Source organism: Micropterus salmoides, unplaced genomic scaffold (assembly GCF_014851395.1).
Source record: "Micropterus salmoides isolate LMB-PRFRI ecotype aquatic unplaced genomic scaffold, ASM1485139v1 Ms_hic_scaffold_22, whole genome shotgun sequence".
Lineage (NCBI taxonomy): Eukaryota > Metazoa > Chordata > Actinopteri > Centrarchiformes > Centrarchidae > Micropterus > Micropterus salmoides.
The window spans coordinates 14,874,546-14,895,104 of record NW_024041373.1 but is presented as its reverse complement, the minus strand read 5'-3'; the positions used below and the strand labels follow the sequence as shown (position 1 = coordinate 14,895,104).

The following is a 20,559-nucleotide window of genomic DNA, read 5'->3' as shown; positions in this document are numbered from 1 at the left end:
AGTCACTTTTCCAGCAGTTGCGGAAACAACAGACTTAACGGACACACTGTGACCTACACTGCACATGTTCTGCCAGACTGACAACTTACTAAGTAACTTAAATATTTTCCTCCGCTAACTTTCACCGTCACGTTCTGCTGCTCGCTCTCTCTCTCATTCACAATCAATTCAGAATCTTCCACGTCCGCATCGTAAAGAAGTAAACTATACTGTACTAATGTTCACGGAACGCAAATGGCGGAACATTCAAAACTGCGGAAGTGCGGGCGCCCGGACAGTCGCAGGTGTGCACATAACAGAGACCCGTGATCTCTGGTCTGAGCCCAGTGTTGTAATCGACGCATTTCGCCGTTGCTGAATGAATGACCACGCTACTAAAATTTCACGCGGTCATAAATATGACTGCGACATTGATTTTCACCGGCACACCGTGCAGCAACACTCATGGCTGCTTTGGCTCCCTGTGTGCAAAGCGAGTGTGTGTGCCAGCGAAAGAGAGAGAGCGAGCAGCAGAACGTGACGGTGAAAGTTAGCGGATTAAAATATTTAAATTACTTCGTAAGTTGTCCGTCAGGCAGAACATGTGCAGTGTAGGTCACAGTGTGTCCGAAAGTCTGAAAAGTGAAGGCGGTTAGCGCTAGCTAACAGATCCCGGTCTGTAAAGCACGGTTTTGGCTGCAGTGTAACGTTAGCTAAATTAGTAACGGAGTAATGTTAATTAGTTGCGTGTCATTACTACATAACTTGTTGAGGAATGAGAACAGCAGGTTGAAGCTAAAGTGGTGTCCTGTACACATACTGTACATCCTGATAGTTAAGTTAAATTATATTTCAGTGTCCAGAGGAGTCAGACAACTGGTTGTTAAAGTAGGATGCTGGTGACCACGGAGGAGCTGAGGCTACTAAAGTAAATCAGGGATGTAAACTAGTCCTTTTAAGCAATTGAGGAGACATTTCTTTTGGATTTTAATGTGCAAATGAAATGCTTAGTAATTATCCAGAAATTACACAGAAAAAAAGATGCATCAAGATGGATCGCTGCCCTCTGAATTGTAATCGAATCGTGAGGTGCCAAGAGATTCTCATTCCTACTGCCCAAACAGTGTTCCCATTCAATTACTTTAAAATGTCTTTTAATAGGCTACGTTTTGTGAAGTGGTTGTCTTTAATTGTCCACTGCATCTGCAGTGCAACTATCAACACCTGAGCCTCTTCTTACAGATGTTGGTCGGCAACAGGTCTTCTCTTGAGTGATCTTTCACCACCCTGACAACGAGTTTTCTGGATGTAATTATGTTGTGTTTTTGTGCTAAACTGCAAAATGTTCAAAATTCATACTGATTGTTCATAAAGTGAAGAAACATAAATAAAAGTTGTTTTCCTGCGCAAAATGTGTCACTTTAGTCAAAGCAAACAATGCCGTGTTATAAGGTCTTATAATTAGTTCATATGGTATTATGTCCACCTGTAATATATTATACAGGGATAGATATTTTAACACTTTACTTAAAGCAAACAAAGACATGCTATATAACATTAAACATTACTATAAGCTATTATTCCATTTTATATAACTAATTCTTAATGGTGACTAAAGTGTATTTATAACAAGGCGGTGGTTATAATGTGTTATGGAACATGGTCGGAGATTCTTGGCGCACAGTAATATAAACTGGTATTAGTTATAAAACATTAAATCAAAAGGTCGTAATATGTTATGAACCTTGCTATAGCGTCTAATGCATGTTTGTAAGTGATTATAACAACTGTTATTATGTCTTATGGACGCATTATATCGTGTTATAAATATATGCATAAGTCATTATAGCGATGATCTTCATAGAAAGTGTTACCAAATGAACTTGCAAGGTTGAATCATGAGGACAAACATCTATACGTCCTGAGATTTAATTTGTCAGTCCATGTTTTTAGGAAGGATCTTTGTGATATTTTCTGCAATATAGTTTGCCTAAACCTGCATGTGTGCCGTGGTTCTCCTTGTGTTTTTTGGCAGAATGTAAAATAGAATTTGAAGCTGCATTTAAACCACAGGACACAAAAACTCATTAAAAACCCAGAACGCTACTTCTGACGCTGCTGATCTCAAAATGTCACATTAAATCAGTCTCACTTAAAGTGACCGGAAAGGCCTTATTTAAATGTGTAATCTATGTACAAGGCATGTACTATGTGTGTTCACAAAAACAAAAGGAGTAGTTCTGTGAAGTTTCAGGAAGCAGTAAAACTGAATCTGACTGTCTATTAAGTTTTCCCGTCATCTAAGAGTTTTGTTCTGTATGTTAGGCTCATGTCTTATTTGGCACCACCTCTTATACACAGTATTCTTAGTGTCAGTTTAAATAATGATGTAGTTAGGGCTTTATGAAATCAATTTTATTATTTAAATTTTTCTGAAAACGATTTAAGCAAGTCATCAGAGAGAGTCTGTAAGAATGTGGTGGAGAAATACAATTTCAACAGTTCGATTAAAAAAATTAATCTGAATCAATGAATTTGATGTATCTTGCAGTTTTGCTCAAATATTCAAATGTATGTGCAATTATTTATGGGGACAATTCAGAATAAATAAATTGTAACAATACATTATGAATTGTCTCCTATTAAATAGGTTATTATTTGACGACAGTGGCAATTTCTTCCCACCAATCTTCTGAAGGACAGCCTCCACATGCTGATTGAACACATGGTAAAAAGTGGGTTTGACGGAGGCTGCTTGTGTGTGGGCAATGCTCCTCCTTGTAAAACATTTTAATTTTTTCAGAATTACAGAATATCTGACAGGTGTCGGGTGGGGTGAAGTGACCAGAACCCAGAATTTGTACGTCCACATTTTTGGCAGATTCCACGATATTCCGAGTTTTACAGTGGATTTCATTTGTATTTTCAAATTACGTGATTCCATTAGTTCTTTCCAAATTGCGAAAATCATAGGTCCCTACGTAGGTTGGCGATACGTCTAGACTGATCCAGAACAAAGTTATTTCAGCTAAGAGGCTGCAATACTAGGTGGGCTCATCATTGACAATAAAATGGAGAGAGAATAATAGCTTTCTATCACTAGCTTCAGACCCAGGACTGCTCAGTTGGTCAGTTCCCCCTTTATGATTGACAAATGTCCCTTGTGTTTGGGCTATAATTGTAAAGCTGCAGAGTACATGACAACAACATCAGTCTGCTGGCTGCAGAATGGCATATTCTGTACATGACAACAAGGACATACTTTTGTTTGGCTTTTTGGTGGAGAGGGCTGCACGCCACCACCACCCTGCTGACGCTGAAATGGACATTTTGTCTTTGTGTATTTAATGTGAGCAGTAAAACTGCAGGGCAGAGACAAGGGCAATTGTCCCATAGAACAGCAGCAACAATTGTCTGTATGCTTGCCTATACATGTGTTCATGGTCCATCAGCCCCCAGATGCAAACTGTGTGGCTGAAAATGTGTGTTCTGTCTGGATTTGGGAAAATTTGGACTGGAACAACAGCACCAGCTAACACTTGAAAATGCCTGGAATGTCAATTATTCATGCTTGCATTTGACAGGTGGGTAAGTGGGATTAAGGATTCCCTCAAACAAATAACAAGCAAATGTTGACAAAAGGCAGATTGTCTTGTTTATAATTTAAACTTTAGCATGGCCCATTTTCTTCTCCAGCATGCCCCCTGTGACAGGCTTTTGGCCTACATTTTCCTAACTTGCAAAAAGAGCTGGCTAAAGTTTGTTGACATTTTGCAAAGAATGACCAACCGCTTTAATAGTTTTATATGAAATGCATTGTTGGTGACTATGTCTTTGTCTGTGTGTTTGCTTGGGTGTACATGTTTGCATGCTCCCCCCAGTTGTCTCAAATTTGTTGTTCACAGTTATGCTTTTTGCAGGCTTGCACCATTTTAAATGTAATTTTAAATCATATCATGTTGTTTTTTTTCTTCTCTGCTGTACATGTTGCTCAAAGCTGCCACCTCACTGCCCACTGTATAGCCTGATCCAACTACTGTATTGTTATGAACACGATGTGTGGTAGCCAGATGACATTTCAAGCACTGCTTTGGTCATGCCCATGTACTGTCCAAGTCTGTCTGTTGATCTACAAGGAGTTCCTTTTTTTATGGGTAGCATAGTAGGCAACAGTAAATGCTTTTTAGATGGTTAGGCATGGTATCTATGTGATGGGCTGACTTGGGATGTAATTAGCCTGACTAATTTGTGCAACTTTGTCATTTCTGCACTCATCCTCAGCCCGAGGCCTGTCTTACATCTTCATAGAGCATTGCTCGGGGATATTGATGATCCTCTTCATTCAAAATTACACTCTCATGAGCGTTCTGGAAAACATGATGCAATCTTAAAAGATCAAATTATTTATTGATGATCAACCCCTCTATAATTTCCAAAGGCTGTAGCCAAAGATGCCAGATTTAGCAGGGTTCATTTTAGCTGCACACTGATTTGAGCTTAGGGGAAGCTCCTGTTCTGCGAGCTTGTGGTCACTGCTTCTGAGATAGCATGTGTACAGTACTTACAGTGGGGGATGGGCTGAGCGGGGGTTGATGCATGCAGCATAATAACCCTCAGCACTCGAGCGGCAGAGTGAAGGGTGGGTCTTCAATGGAAAGAGCACTGCAGTCCCAGGATGAGGGTTAATGGTGTGTTCTATTTACCTCGGAGGTCGGAGCTGGGAACGACGTCACATCCGAGTTGACGGCGTTCCAGTTAACAAGTCGGAAAAACCTCGCTCGGTCAGCCATTGTTTACAACTAGCCAGGTTAGCCGTTGTTACGCCATTGTTTTAAAAAAAAAACAACAAAAAAAACAAATTTGGCGGTATTTCCACATCTAAACACAGTGACAACACGTCCACATACAGCAGTTGGACAGCACTTTGTGTACAAAAATTTATGAGACACAAGTACACAAAAGTGCTAATAAACAGTATAAGCTACAGCTTTCACTAACTGATGGTGGCCAGCATGTGGAAGTAGAGGTCCATAGACAATGTTACAGGACTTTGCAGGGTGAAGAACATACTTCTGGAACCATGTAGAGATGTGAGCGAACAGCGGTGAAGGTGTTTAAAGTACTTTTGGAACCAGCGGCTCTGCTCACGTCACCTCTGTCTCAATGTTGTATTCTCCTACTATCACTTAAGGTATGCCATTGAATAGCACAATAGCATTATCGACAGTCATATAGCGCTTTGAGCATTGACACTAGAAAATTATGTTAATAGTATGAGTGGTGAACTAGAATTTCTGAGAATGTTTTAAATCACATTATGTCTGAACAAGGACTCTGTCGTAGACTTGAACAGCAAAATAATGAGGGGATTGCTCAGTGATTTTGTGCATAGGTTGATAATGAAAAATGACCTGCAAAGCACTGGCAACAAGCAGTAAAGAGGCATTTTTTTTATCACCCATTGTGTTCAATTCACAGTGGGATACTGCAGGTAAAGGTTAGGATTTAGGGAGGTAAAACTGATCTGTGGGAGGTTTTTTTTTCTCAGAGTTGGTGAGAAGGGCAAGGTTGTCACACACTCCAGTTCTTTCCTCTCTTCCTGTGTCTGATTGGCTAGAGATCTAGGTCAGAAGGCTTAAGGCCAGTTCATGGATTCTGCGTAGCTGAGTGACATAAATTTTGTCATCTGCCCAAGTCCACAAGGATCCGTGTGGGCCTCTGTGCGGACCTCTGCATACCGCATACAACCAATGGTAGTATGCATAGCAGTGGGTCTGCTGTCTGAACAGTCCATCTAAGGTGGATTTTGGCAAAGTTATTCTGTGGGGGGGAATAGAAAGTTTCGTGTCAAGGTTTGTGGCTGAAGCTTAAGTCATTTATCAATTTACAATCCCAAACATAGCTGCTCACAGTTTCACAATGTTAAGATTTGCTTGCTTCTTTCTTTAAGTGATTGGTTTTGCTGTTGGTCATACTAAGTATTTGAAAGCCCCAAAGAGGAATTTCTCTCCTGTCGACAGGTTTCCTGCATGAAAAAGCTTGGTTGAAAGCCAGTCTCTTGCAGAGACTACCTAAGTGTACAACAGGTTCCTCAGTTGCATAAGCATAATCGTGTAGTTGTATCTGTTAGCTTACCTTTAGCCAAGCCTGCCTCTAGACATGTTAAAATAGGTATTTAAAAATTCTGACTGAGGAATATATTGTCTTCATTAAAAACAGTTATGGGGAAAATAAACGACATTGCTGTATGAACGAAAAGAAAAGTCCATTGAACTGTCCTATTAAAACTGCACTTAAAGGATGTGGTTATGAGAACTAATAACTTTGAATTAATAGTAATAACTATACATTTTTAGTAGAGTGGGTGTGATGTCTGCTTCAGTGATGTCAGACAAACCTAACCATACTTAATTAATACTAACTAATACTAACTAATTTTTTTTATTCCCTAGTTAATGGTTAAAAGGAGAGACTTTATTTAGAATAATAATTTGTAGTTTGTAGCTAAAAGTTGCTGCTCTCATCTCCAGAACAAAGGTGATTTTATTTCATTTAAGCAAAGACTCTTGGCATGCGATTAGATTTTTCATTTCAGCATACCTCTGTGAGAATTAAGCTGTGCTTTCACTCAGCTATAAATTGCCTGAAGGAAAACCACATTATGTAGATATTTGGAGCAAATAAAAAAACAAGTCAATAAGTGCTGAAAATAGCAAAATGGTCTTGACTCATCAGTCTCCTCATATAGAGCTAGATGATTGGATGAATGACTATCTCTCTGCTACAGTTAAAAGATAAAGGCACCAACAATTCTGGATAAAAGACAAAATGTTTTAATGATCCTCAATGACATCTTGTCAATGCAATTAGGCTGTAGGTGTGTCCCCACACCCAGACCCCATTTTTTGCAATGGATGATGATTGCCAGCCTCATTAACCTGATATCTTTGTCTTGACCTTTTTTTTTTTTATTAGTTCTCTCTAAGTTTTATATAATTAGGTGTTAAGCCTGATGGCATATAATACTGAGCTCCTTTTTTTTCCTTTCTTCTAATTATCGCTTACCTATATACCCCATGCTTATTACTGTATCTGGAGGCCGATCACTATACATCAAACCAGATATGTGTAGTAGCAGCTCAATCGTGGCCTAATTCCCTCTTCAGCCTAATTTATTGGTGAATGTTCATTTAAACAGGAAATGCACCTTAAATGCTGATCATTATAGTGTTATTTCTGCATCCAAAAGTACATACTTTATAGCAACTTTAATGTAGGGCACTCAATACAGTGACATGTTTCAGTTTATTGTGCATTTTAATTGTAATAATTCTAAATTATTCACTGGTTTTGTAGAGCTTCCTTATCATTTATTCATTGCACACGCAAGCTAGCCTGAAATCGCCAGACCGATTCGCAAACTCGAATTAGTCTGGAACCTCTCAGATAATTTTCAATTTCCAAGGGGCATTATTACCAGAGGTGCAGACCAAGATGCCTCTGGATGCAATTGGACCTACAATTGACCTACAACCAATCAGAGCAACAAAACGTGTCTGATTGGCCCGACCCAGTCCAGGTAGGCTGGGAATCTGGGGGACCAGACGCATCAGCCAGACTAAATAAAACATGAGCTTGTGGATTTGTCTTTTTCCCAGGTTACATGTAGGTGGTTTGCACTTTTAAATTTAAATTGCTGGTGCTGGTCTCAAAATGTTTTTTTTTAAGAGGTTTGTGTAAAGCAAAAGAGGTTCTTTTCAACAGCCACTTTACCACACTTGGCTCTGTCAGTAGAAATGTGTTAATGTTGCCTCATAGTCATGTTTTACAGAGTGACACATTTTTAAATGCCCTAAACTGAATTCCTGAAGAGTAGTTTGATGTCATGGCGCTGCTCTGTCAAACGAAAGTGGATGACCTACTTTTCTCCTCCTGCCTCTGAAATATTTCAGAAATAGGATTGGATAGTTCCAGCTGAAGTCCTGTGCACTAACCCAGAAACAGGCTAACGCTGCAGCTATAGGCAAAGCTGGGTTTCACCACTTGCCCCCCTCCCTCTCTTCATGTTTGGCTGTTGAAAAGTGGGTGGGAATTTGTAGGGAAGCCGATCGAGGGCATTTTAACAGATGACAGCTTTTTCTGAATTCACTCTTGAGTTTACGAAGAGAGTGGATGGTAAGGGCTGATAAATTTCTGTGTTATCTGTGAAGACGTACTGTAAGTAGGACTTTTACTATGTTGTGTATTTAAATGAACAATTCAACATGTGATTTTAAATACAGTATTTTAAAAATTTTAATGCTACTAATACATATGTTTGTAGTTCTAACAACCATCATCATCTATGGGGTTTTTTTGTGACAGTGTTTTGATTCATGACCCTTTGGCTTTTTAGTGCCTTGCACATTTGGATTTATGCAGTCTCTCATTTAAGATCCAGTTCAGTTGACAGATGTTACCTCTGACCTCCTTTAGCACTTCATTTAATGTATGTAGTGGTTTTGGATCGGTTATACTTACCCTGCGGTAGTAAACACACATTGCATATTGTGTTAATGCAGGCAAAGTAGTGTGCAGCATTATGCACTATATCTTTCAAACAGCTGGGCCTGTAGGATACATCCCTCTCATCAGTAATGCACACACAATATTTCCTTTGGCTGTGTATGTGAATTAGGATGTTTTGTAAGTTACTTAACTGCGAACTGTCTTTTAGTGGACTGTGACTTTGTTTTGGGTGAATTCCTGATTTGCAGCATTGTATAGGATACTTTACTTTATCATGTAGCAGCCTTGTTTCTGGCTGTTTCTTTTTAATGTTACAAACTACAGTCACTCCCAACTCTGTAGGTGCTTTAGTTGCTTGGCAACAGGAGGATGGAGTGTATGTATTTACTGCTGAAGTAAAAACCTGGGGTGAAAGCTGATAATTTGTTTTAACAGAAGCGTATGGTTGCTTACAGGGTTGTCAAGATGAAAGAGATGAGCAAAGACAAGCCTGGGTGAATGGAAAAGATGTTATCACATGAAATGTTCGTGATGTACAGTAGATGAACAAATTATTGTGGGCCCTTGGGCAGATAAGGTTTTCTCAAACAGTGATTCATTTTGAGTATCTGTTTTGCTGCTTTTGGTTTCAGCACTGAGCCTTAATTGGGAGTAAATGTTATCAAATGTTAGGTCAAAGTGTTTGTTTATTTTGCTATTGTGTGATTTACCATTGACAACTGCATATTTATTGATTTTCATGTCTTTCTGCAGGTTTTGAGAGCATTCTCGAAGGTCTCTTTAGTCCAGAGCTGGTAGAAGACCTAAAATTATTTAAGGGTAAGAATCTCAGACTATTTTCATAAATAGTAGCCAAGATCCATACAAGTTACGGGTGTAGCGGTACACACAATTCACCATTTGGAAAGCACCTTGGTTTTGGGGTTTGGTATGTTTTCAGTAGAGAGAAAATAAATAATAATATTTTTGTTTATTATTAAAGTTTTTTGGGGGCTTTTTGTTTTCTTAAGATAAGACAGTTGAAAGACAGGAAATGTGGCAGAGAGAGGGGACAACATGCAGCAAAGGGCCACGAGTCTGACTTGAACCCTGTGCCACTGCAGCAAGGACCCAGTACACCCTATGATCCTGTTGCCGAACTGAGGAAGTTGCATACCAAACGTCCTGTACCAAAACATTTGGGAAGGATACATGTACCGTTACACCCCTAATGCATGACGTGAATGAGAATTTTGTGGTTTGAGCATAATCTGTTGTCTGCTCATTATGACAATACTGCTGCATTGTACCATCTGGCACCCCTCTACATTCACTTTACAAGACAGCCCCACTGGCTGCAGAAGAGACGATGCCTTGTGTTCCTACAAAGTTGGTGTTTTGGATGGCGTGGGGCCAGTGTGAAAGTCTACAGTGTCCTACAGACATTTTTACAATGCATGATGCTAGTGAGACAATAGTGGGCATTATTTGGGTTTTCATTACATTTGCAGTGAGAAGACTGTCGAAGTCTAAGTAGACTTTCTACAGTGGCAGTTGGAGACAATGGGTGTTGAAAATTAAGTTGAACTGAATCAGTCTACTCTTGATTCAGTCTGTCTTACTAATAAAACAAATTAAAACATTCATTATGGCCCACTCATTCATTTCGTTCATACGTTTCTGTCCTCAGGTGTCTCATTATTGAGTAATTAGATTCTACCTTAATGTAGGACACTACAGGTTCAAATAGAACCATTTTTATGATCCATCCTATGTGCAGCTAGACAATATGGTGGTTGTGTTGGTGATAATGCAGAAAGAGACAGAATCTAGACAGAAACTAAGACGGTGCCACACAATTGTATTTAATTGCCTGTCGTCTGTTTTCTGTCTATAGACTTTGAACCCACAGCAGTGTCTGACTGGTCATTTGATGAAAATTGTCTATTCTGCTGTTTGAGACGAGACAAAGTAAAGGTAAGAGTTCTTTATTTGGGTTTTGGTGTCTCAGTAGTTCGTTCAGTTGTAAAACTAAAAAGGAGTTTTCTTAATAAATGACTTTATTTTGTAGCCTTAATGCTTTCAAACTAAGTGGCGAACAAGCACGAGATGTGTGATAAAGATCACAATCCACATTTGTGTAATTTAATAAAGCTGAAATTTAAGGAGTGCCCCAGGACTTTTAACAGGAGAAGTGGCTTAGATGATGGATGGATGGATGGATGACTGAATGTTAGGAGTACATTAAATGTGCCTATGCTTTCTAATCCTTAAGGGATTCCTAGCATAATTAGTTGTTGCCTAATTACCTGTGAGGAGAAATCAGTCAGCTGAATAAAAGGGGTGGGTGTGTGTAGTATGTATGCATATATACATCGTGTTTAAGTCTGAAGGTCACTGACTTTAACGGTTTTGTCATTTTATTTGAAAGGAACACTTAATTGGCTTAGGCATCGAGGGGCTTGAAGATACGCACAGACCTCTCCAGGTTAAAGATCAGACTGCAATCAGCAGACTAGAGAAACAAGCAGAGGAATTTCTCAATGCAGTTCTCTGCAGAAAAGGTAAGTCTTGATGTCTCAGTGATGGAGTGGGCTAGTGCATCAGTATTTTGCGTTGTTATGACACTAATGTGCTGAGTACAATGGACCTGCAGACAAGATGGTGGACGCCAAACTTCACTTAGTAAGCTTTTATTTAAATGTTAATGTTCCATGAATTAATTCATATTACCGCAGCTCTTATGGCCTACGGAAAATGACTTTAGTATGTAGGGGGGTTCTTTTGGTTGTTTTACAGGCTGAAAAATATTTGATCAATGTGGTTGTGAATGTTTATAATGACTTATAGCTCCATAAAGGAATGCTGACTTAACAGTTTTTACCTCCATGTATTTTTCCTTTTAGATGTGCCAAATTTCTCGGACCCACACATTCCAGTAGTGGCTCGAGAGATCCTTCAGAGAATGATCCGACAGTTTGCTGCCGAATATACCTCAAAAACCAGCTCTCCTCAGGAAAGTTGCTCAAGTTCCCAGCCTCCCCCTGACCAAAGCCTGTCGACCCCCCCCTTGCTCTCAGGGGCTCCTCCTTCTACCAGCCCTGCTGCCACCCTGGCTGGGCCTGCACACAACCCTGTCCTCAGCAAGCTCCTCATGGCTGACCAGGATGCTCCTCTTGACCTCACCATCAAGAAGCCCCTGGCTGTGCCTAGTGACCAAGGTAGTGTGATTTGAATACTTCTACTAACAGAGCGCTTTATTCAGGACTGAACTAGTGCTGCGGTGATAGGCCAACTTAACATTAAATCTAAATGGATTGTTTGTTCTAATTGTGATTTTTTTTTTTTTTGTCAGATGGAGTTCTTGACTTATCTATCAAAAAGAATCGCTCTAGCAGCAGCAGCAGCCTGCCTGTCCGTAGTCCCTGCCTTTCTCCAGCCACATCCACCGTCAAAGGGTAAGACAACATTCTTTCTCTTTGTTTCTTTAGTTTCCTGGCCTTAAGCAGTAATGTTTTTGAGGATTTATTTGAGGATTTATTACACTTTAGTTCAGAATGACCACACATTGAATGTGGAATGAATGGAATTTTTAATACATACGGGCTACGTGCAGTGGCATCAATGCATGGGCAATAGCTCAGGCCTGAAATTTGAGTCCTGAAATTGGAGCTCACTCAGCCAGGTGGTGGCTTGATGAAAATGAACAGCAACAAATAGGGTTGTGCTAACAGAAATGTTTTCTGCCACAAAGAAACATGGAAAGGGGTTTCACCAACTGTAACAGTGGGAAATCTTCCATGTGCTTCTGCTGTTTTTAAATCTCACTCCAGCATGTCCTTGTAGATGCAGTTTAAATCATGCTGCCATTCAAAATGAATTACCTTGCAGACTTTAAGTTAATGCATTTTTTGACAAACAGGTTACTGGTATTGCCAGCTAGGGACTGAGTGGGCAGCATCTTGTTAGTTTGCGAGGCATTGTGGTTTTAAAGGATTCTGTTAGCTCGGCCTGTTTTTCGTTTCTGTTCATTATTGTCTATCAAAACATTATCATTGACCACTGTATAACAGGTTCCATGTGAAACCGCTCATTGAGGATTGAGGACAAATGCACTATAGAGTAGATGCATCTTACAGAATCTTTAGAGACTTGAGATTCAAGTAGTGCAGTAGCGGCGTTTATTCTTTCACATTTGCGCTTCATTTTTTCTCACCCATGGAAAATTACATTTAGTTGTATTAATATTAAAATGTAAGCCTTGCTTGTATGTCTGTGACAATGCTGGTAACACAAGTAGTTTCCATATCATACATGCTTCTAATAAACATGCCAACCTTTTCTTTAGAGCATAGTCACTGATATGAAGTATTAGAAAATATAACTTTCATTCATCCAAATCAGAGGAATGTACTTCCAACATTCCCTGTAGACAAATTGCCATTTGATTTCATTCTTAATTGAATCAAACATTTGAGGTATCTAAATATGATTTATTATTTTTATTTTATAGTTTTGGTTCTGTTGTGTGAAGCTTCACCGCTATTCTCATCTGGACTTGAATGTGCACATAACTAAAATGTTACTTGGATTAATTAAGCACCAGTGTCTTTGCCTTCTCCTCTTTTGCTATTTTAAAAGAGCTAATAGGATCTAAAAGCACTGATCATTCCCAGCAAAATAAAACCAACTCTGATTTTCATTTTTGAATATATTACACAGAATGCACACTGTCCTGTTTGATAAAAATGAAAAATATCTACATTTAAGGTCTATAGAGTAATAACTTTAGAAAAAACGAATTATTATTATTTTTGGTTTGAATATATTGATGACCCTAAAGTAATGACAGCTCTGATCTAACTACCAGATGTATTGTGCAAATCCTTCTCCTTTATGAATCACACTTAAGTTAGTCAGTTAGGTTTTGAGACACACATCAACCCAATGCTGGCTTACTCTTTTATTGCTGTGCTTGTTCAGTGGTAACGTCAAACACACACAATGTCAAGAGGTTTATTTGCATTAGTCATTTTGTATGGCATGCTAAGCATGGCATTGTTATTATGCCATGCTTAGCAGCTACATGCCAAGCTTCCTAACTGCAATGACAAATAATCCCTCCTTCTGGCTAAGCCTTTTGAGCCACAGGAAGACCTTTATGTACTCCAATAAATGCCTTTTTCTTTGCTTTTTCTTTTCATTGTTTCGTTGACCTTTCTTTTTGTTTTGTTTCTTATTTTTTATGTTGATGTAAATTTTGTAAACATGCATCACAGCAAGCAAATAAAAAATGTCAAACTTGAGCCTTTTTTGTTCTTAAAAATCACACACACTACAACACAGTTATTCTAAAAGATAGTGATGTTACCAAAGCAAGGTCATATAATAAAGGAGTGGCCAACATCTTCCCCTCCCCAACCCATCCTCCTTTTAGAAAAGAGAAAAAAGGCACTGTGCAAGCTCTGCTTACACCCAATTTCCTTCCATTCAATCAGGCGATCGTTGAGAGCGGATGGACAAGTCGGGCTGTTTATGAGGAGCCTACAGGATGGGAGGAGGAGGGAGAATATCGGCCACTCCACCTGTTATAAGCCTTCCTCATCCCTTGCATACTCGCTGCACATCAAAGAGGAGGCGGATCTGGAGAGCGATCCAGAGTCACCTCTCAGCTATAACCACAGCTCCAGACCCACTGACCTTTTCAGAAATGGATCTGCCTCATGGAATTCCAAAACTCGTTTTGGGGCCCTCCTCAAACTCAAAACCAATAGTGAGGCTAGCGAGCGCCTCAAAGACATACCCAGGTTGTTGGAAGCCGCTGGACTTTTGACAAAGTCACTTGCCTATGAGAAAGGAAACCTCCAGGAGGCCTGCAGGGACCACAGCCTCTCTCTTTCTCATTTACCATCTTTTGACCTCAAGATTCCCCAGGTGCGAACTTTGTCCACTGGAACAGACCCGTCTTGGGATTCCCTGTCCACCGAGTATTCAGGTTCAATTAGTGAGAACGGCCTGGGAAAAATACTTCATTCCGTTCTACCAAGGCAGATCCAGAAGAAGAGCAGTGGAGGCTTCAGTAGTTCAGGTTCCGAGAAGGAATACTGGCCTCACGACGCTGGCCGTAAGGCCTTGGGGGGAAACTATGCACTGGATTCAGAGTCAGACCTAGGTAACAAGCAGCCAAGGAAGAAACGCGGGCGATATCGACAGTACAACACTGAGCTGCTCGAAGAGGCTATTGTTGTGGTGATGGGTGGGAAAATGAGTGTGTCTAAAGCCCAAACAATCTATGGCATTCCACACAGCACCCTGGAATACAAAGTTAAAGAGCGACTGGGGACCTTGAAACATCCCCCCAAAAAGAAACTGAAGTTGGCAAGCCAGATAGATGAACAGGGTGTTTCACGGTCCCCCGAGAAGAAAGAACTCCAAAACTCCCAGCACATTGTGTCTGAGAAAAGAGAGATTGCATCTGAAGATAATGGGAGTGATTTCCATGATGGAAGCCTCTGATAATTGAGTGATAAAACGTACTAATACTAAAGTACTTTTTTACCAGACAGATTTTGCATTTGCCAGACAGTGGTAGTAGCTTACTTTTTTCCCCATAAAACCTAGTTGTGTCCAACATTTAAACTGAAATGCCCATCTTTATTATTAATTTTTAGATTTTGCCCCTCCCTTTTGGTAATTTACACATTTAATATATTTGTGTATGGCTATCTAGCTTAAACACTCAAAGTGTCTCCCTGCCCTATGTATTGTGCCTAGAAGGCATACTTGCTATTTGTTGAGGATTGTAATATACTATAGTATAATGTTAACTCATTTCAGTTTATTTATTTAGGTTATGTTTTGAAAAGGATCATTTCTGGCTCTATAAATGTATTCTTTACACACAGAGCCATTTTGAGTCATGTCTAAGAAAGTGGCGCCCCTCAGTGTCCCCTCTCAGTACTGTTCAGAGCACTTATATACTACGTTAAAAGTGAATATATAGTTAATTCTGTGTGCATGTTGTGTAGGCCAATTTAAGTATACAAAATGTTTATGGATGACAGTGAAAGTCTCTGTCACTGTTTTGCAAATGCACTTCTATGAAATGGACACTGGAGATTAGTATGTCCCAACGCTACTATATTGAAAATATTTATAAATTACAAACACTATTGTGCAAAAATATTTATTGTTGTAGTCGGTAGAAATGGCATGGTGTGTGAATTTAACTTTCCTTTCAATCCAAATTAAGCTTATCTTCACAAGCATGGCAGATTTTTGTCACCTATATTTTATATTTTTTGCTGTGCTATAAGAATAGTTTTAGGGTTTTTTTTTCTCATTGCCTTCAGTGCACTCAGGATGAATTCAGATTGGGGTGCAGCACTTGTCAGTCAAATAAAATGTCTCTTATCAGGTAATGGATTACTGTACACACATAAATATACCTCAGCTACAGATATGTTAAACTAAATCATTGCCTCATAAGTCACCTCTAACAGGGAAGGATAACCTACCCAAAACCCCTTTTGAGGATGTCTCACTGACAAGTATTTGTGCTCTACTCTCAGATGTCTTCACAGCCTACCTTAACTAACTTAACCAGTAGCATTTCAGTGCCAGTTTAATCTTTCAGAGCATTTTTTCTGTTCTGTGTGATTTAGGGCTCGTCTTTTTTTTTTAATTTCCAAGTTTTATCTCTGGAAGTTTCTTAAGACATGAGAAAGGATTTTTTTTTTTTACTTTTGATTATTAAAATAATTCAAACACACACACATCTTGCTTGCACATGATGGTAAAGAATTGTCTCTTAAGGTTTTCAATTAATAACACTGACACTGGTTTTGAGGATGATACTCTGTTGTAGCAAACTAATTAATTATTCATTCACAAATAGTGCACTGGCTAAACTCTTGGAATCAGATATCCTAACTATCTAAAATACATTCAGGTATTTTTAAAATGTTTACTTCATGTTCACAAGTCTAAATAAGATCTATTATTTTTATTGTATAAAAAACCCCAGAACTTTATCAAGCAATATTATCAGATGGAACCTAACATACTGGCTGACTGTACTACCTTGCTAACATTTGCTAGCTAGCCAACTTCGCTACAGTTACAATCATGGTTCAGTCCACACCCGCCGCCTTCTCAAGTTACTAAGGCAAAAATTCAATAAATAAAAAGTTAGGAAACAAGAGAAAAAAAAAATATTGAATATAAAATATTATCTCATTCCACTTAGATTTGACTAATCTTTATTAGGTCGGATTACCTTTTGTGCAGGTAAAGACAAGCCCAACTTAATGTGTGTTTTTTTTTTTAATTTATTTATTTTTGCAACAGCGGGGTTTATAGTTTGTAGTTCATTGCAAATGAATGGGTGGGTCTTTAAAACCTTTAAAGAAGGCCTGATACCTTAATATGTGCCATTTTCATTGCGTTCTTGCCTGGTGGACTGACTGAGCCACATCCATTAATTTGCTTATCAGTACACCTCATTGTGCATTATTACTATTACCTCAGGACATTCATGAATAATGGATCATGGACCATTATTCTTTTATTAAGTTAATTCACAGCTCTAGCAAATATTGCAGGCTTTTAGATGTACACCATGTTGCTTCGATGAACGTGGATGTTTTTTTTTAATTTAAGAAATGATTCCTGAGCATTTAACTCAGATATTATATCTGCGGTCATATTACATACAATTGCCTAGATTGTAAACATTTTTAAGTGACAGTTCAGGTACGTGCACACTTGTCAGTTAATAGATCTGTAACAAGAGTATAACTTTATATTGCATGATAAACTTGCTGACTCTTGTTGGCATTCTCTTATTTTCAACCATTTCTTGCTCTATTTAGGTGATTTATTTTTATTTTTTTTTTTTTTTATGGTTTGCATTTCCTCTCATGTCAAGGTAAATTATTTTTAGTCACTGATTTAACCACTCTAAAAACACTCATAATTCTTACACATATTCACAAAAGGTCAGAATAACTGCAAAAACGAAGCAGTTGCTTCAAGTACACATGTACAATTTAAGTAAAATCTAGTCACTGATTCGCTATAATTAATTCATTTAATTCTTCTTGCATTAACGATCATCCAGCATTACTCAAACTGTTTAATGCATTCTAATATATTAAAGACATACAAGATGTTTTTGTTTGACACGTAAGCATGTTTTTGCTCTCCTCCATTGTCTATTGTAGCAATTTTAATGTTTGACTACCTCATCTGGAAATTCTATTAATATCACAGTCTACTGTTCTCGTAGCTGTTTTATGTAGCAGTTTCTCTTGTACACAACCCACAGTTTTACAGAAAGAGCAGTCATAAAGGTGTTTTATAAGACATAAAAAAATCTGTTTAACCACATGTAAATATTTCAGTGTATCCTTTTTCCTAATTGCATCCTGATATATTTAATGTTTTCTTTATCTCAATTTTTTTTCTTTTTGTGGTGGGGAGGTAGCTCTTTAGGGAGCTTGTTGTTCTGACAGTTGTGTCAAAAGCATTTCTGATTATCTCCTGCTTCGGAGAAACCTTTTTGTTCCTAAAGTAGAGGAAGAGTTTACTTCCCCTTATATACGTAATCAGATTGATGTGTTTTGGAGTTATTTTGTTAATGCAATATTTATTAATCAATATTTATTTCCTTAATTATTTTATCACTGAAGAACGTTACATGAATGTAAATGGCTTTAACAAAAGTAAAAGTTACTCACAAGTGTTTATAGACATAAATGGATAATGTGTAAAAGGTATATTTAACTGTCTTTCATGATAGATGTGAAGAAATACCCTTTACGATTGTCCCACTTTGTTCCTCCACAAGTTGGGTATCTTGCTTAGTAAAAAAAAAAAAATCTGAGGACAAACAGCTTTACACAACTGCAAATGCTGTGGCTCTTCAAATGACTAAAGAGTATCCCTGTCCATGAAATATATGTACAAAGTTTGTATATTTGATTTGACATTTACAGTGTATAAAGGAATGACACTGGGTATAGTTTGCATGATTGGACTAAATCATATGTGTCAGTAAGAAGTTAGTTGTATATGGTGAAGTTTATCTTTTAAGGGTGTTTTTATTAATACTGGAGTGTTGGTGTGTTTACTGTCAACAATGTATCAAGTAGATTAACTTGACCTGAAATATCGCTAAATCAGTTCAGAGTCTGGTTAATGGTTCACTGAAGATGTATGCTAAAATCTCCCATATGGTAGTTCATAATTCGCCAGATTATTTGTATCCCTAATGGACAGCATATTAACATTGTGGATGAGTTAACACAGCCATGATTGTGTGCTTGTGAAGTATTGTGGAGTTGAGTTGTAATTTGGTTTAATTCTGCTTGTTAGATTAGATTTAGTCATCTGGAGGAGAGAGGCTATGTACTTTGTGTCAGTTTGTTACTGCGATGCTAAGTGCAACAGGGAGCAAAACCCTCAGGGATAAAACACTTGCCACTCATTATTCAGGTAATTCACTTCACTCCTTAGACCTTGCAAGCAGGGATGTGAAGTTAATGATCTTAGCAAAAAAGAAAAATTGATCGGGTTGCAGCAAATGTTATTTTTTTAATCTCTAAAATTAATTTTTTAATCTTTTAAAAGTTACATTTGAGATATTTTGGCATGCTGTACAACATTTTGTGTTTGGAGCCAACGAAACCTTAGTACATCTTTTCACTGTTTTATTATTTTTTTCTTTGTTACAAGATGAATGTTAATATAAACTTAGAGTACAGGTAAGATGTTGACCAATGCTATTTGATTAACACGTTTCTTTCTAGTTCAGTACCTCAAACAGCACTTATTTAATTTTAAAAAACACACACCTTGATTTAACATTCTAAAACAGAATTTCTGAAGATATCAACAAAAAGTCCCAAGACTCTTCTCACTTACTGTACATGTAGCACCCACTCCTCCCACCTTTGAGGTGGTGGGAGTAGGTGCTGCATGTATTTACAGGTTACAGATTTAAATCAGGAAGGTTATAACCGTCCTGATTTAACATTTTCAACAAAGTAAAAACTCACATTCAAACTACCTACTTGATCCATGATATTTAACTTTGCAATATAGCTTGAAACACAGAGTAGATGCTACGTAGCAAGCTTAACACTAGATATTCCACTGTCTTTGCTGTTGCTCAAAGGAGGCAACGTCAAAAGATTTAGATTTCACCTTCACTTATATTAGTAGAATGGTACTGTATTTGGCAGTGCAGATTATTTACAGTTGCATACAAACATATATATATTTTTTGTTTAATTTGTTTTAAACTGCCATTAGTCAACACAGTATCAGAATTTTATTTTTGACTACAAGCTATTTCCCTCTTGATTACACATCATGACGTTGTGACATGTCACCTCAGGAATCCAGATGTGGTTTCATTTGTATGTTCATAAGGCATAAGATAAATATATTTTTGGCGTAATGTGATGGTATAAATGCTCCAAAGGTAGCGGAGGATTTTGTAATAGACCTACCTCACTGACAAAACTAAAGCCAAAAATACAGAAACATGGCCCCCTAGTTGACATTATTTTGTTTGCATTAGTACAAACAAAACCACACAGGTTTTAGAATAACTAATTTTGCATATGTTGAGTCACGCTTGATCTTTCTTTTACTGGTTAGGTTGTCTTAAATTGTTGAGCACTTGTATCTAAATGTCACCTTTGCACTAGCCATACATGAAAACTTGACAAAAAATATGTACTCTATATTCCCTTCTATGTATTTGCTCTTTCAAGTGGTAACCATGTCTTTGACTTGTTTTAATCAATATGGGCCACCATTACTAAATGTGTAGTGCATGTGTGACATTTTCTTGATGTATACTATAACAAAAAGTACCACTGTACAAAGAATAAAAATGTAATAGCTGTAACAACGTAATTGGTCAAATTCACTGGATGAAATATTCACTTTTAAAATCACCTATTCTTCTAATAAATATGCAGTGATAAATCATTGTAATACATTTGTGAATTATTTCAAGTAAATATTCAGCTCTACCACTTCACTGTATTAGGTACATTTTACTGCTTGAATGTAACAATC

General features: G+C 38.0%; 1 protein-coding gene across 2 annotated transcripts in view; it reads left to right on the top strand.

The window, feature by feature from the left end:
* Positions 1-20,559, top strand: part of LOC119916804 (ligand-dependent corepressor-like) — a 37,869-nt gene that overhangs the window by 10,580 nt on the left and 6,730 nt on the right. Inside the window, exons 2-7 of one of the 2 annotated variants that reach the window (XM_038736762.1) lie at positions 9,241-9,306; positions 10,364-10,443; positions 10,898-11,030; positions 11,373-11,687; positions 11,822-11,924; positions 13,965-20,475. In XM_038736762.1, the coding sequence (XP_038592690.1) occupies positions 9,241-9,306; positions 10,364-10,443; positions 10,898-11,030; positions 11,373-11,687; positions 11,822-11,924; positions 13,965-14,982 (1,715 nt within the window). In that variant the 3' untranslated portion in view covers positions 14,983-20,475. Of the gene's footprint in view, positions 1-9,240; positions 9,307-10,363; positions 10,444-10,897; positions 11,031-11,372; positions 11,688-11,821; positions 11,925-13,964; positions 20,476-20,559 lie in introns of those variants that run through there. The other variant, XM_038736761.1, reaches the window with a different exon arrangement.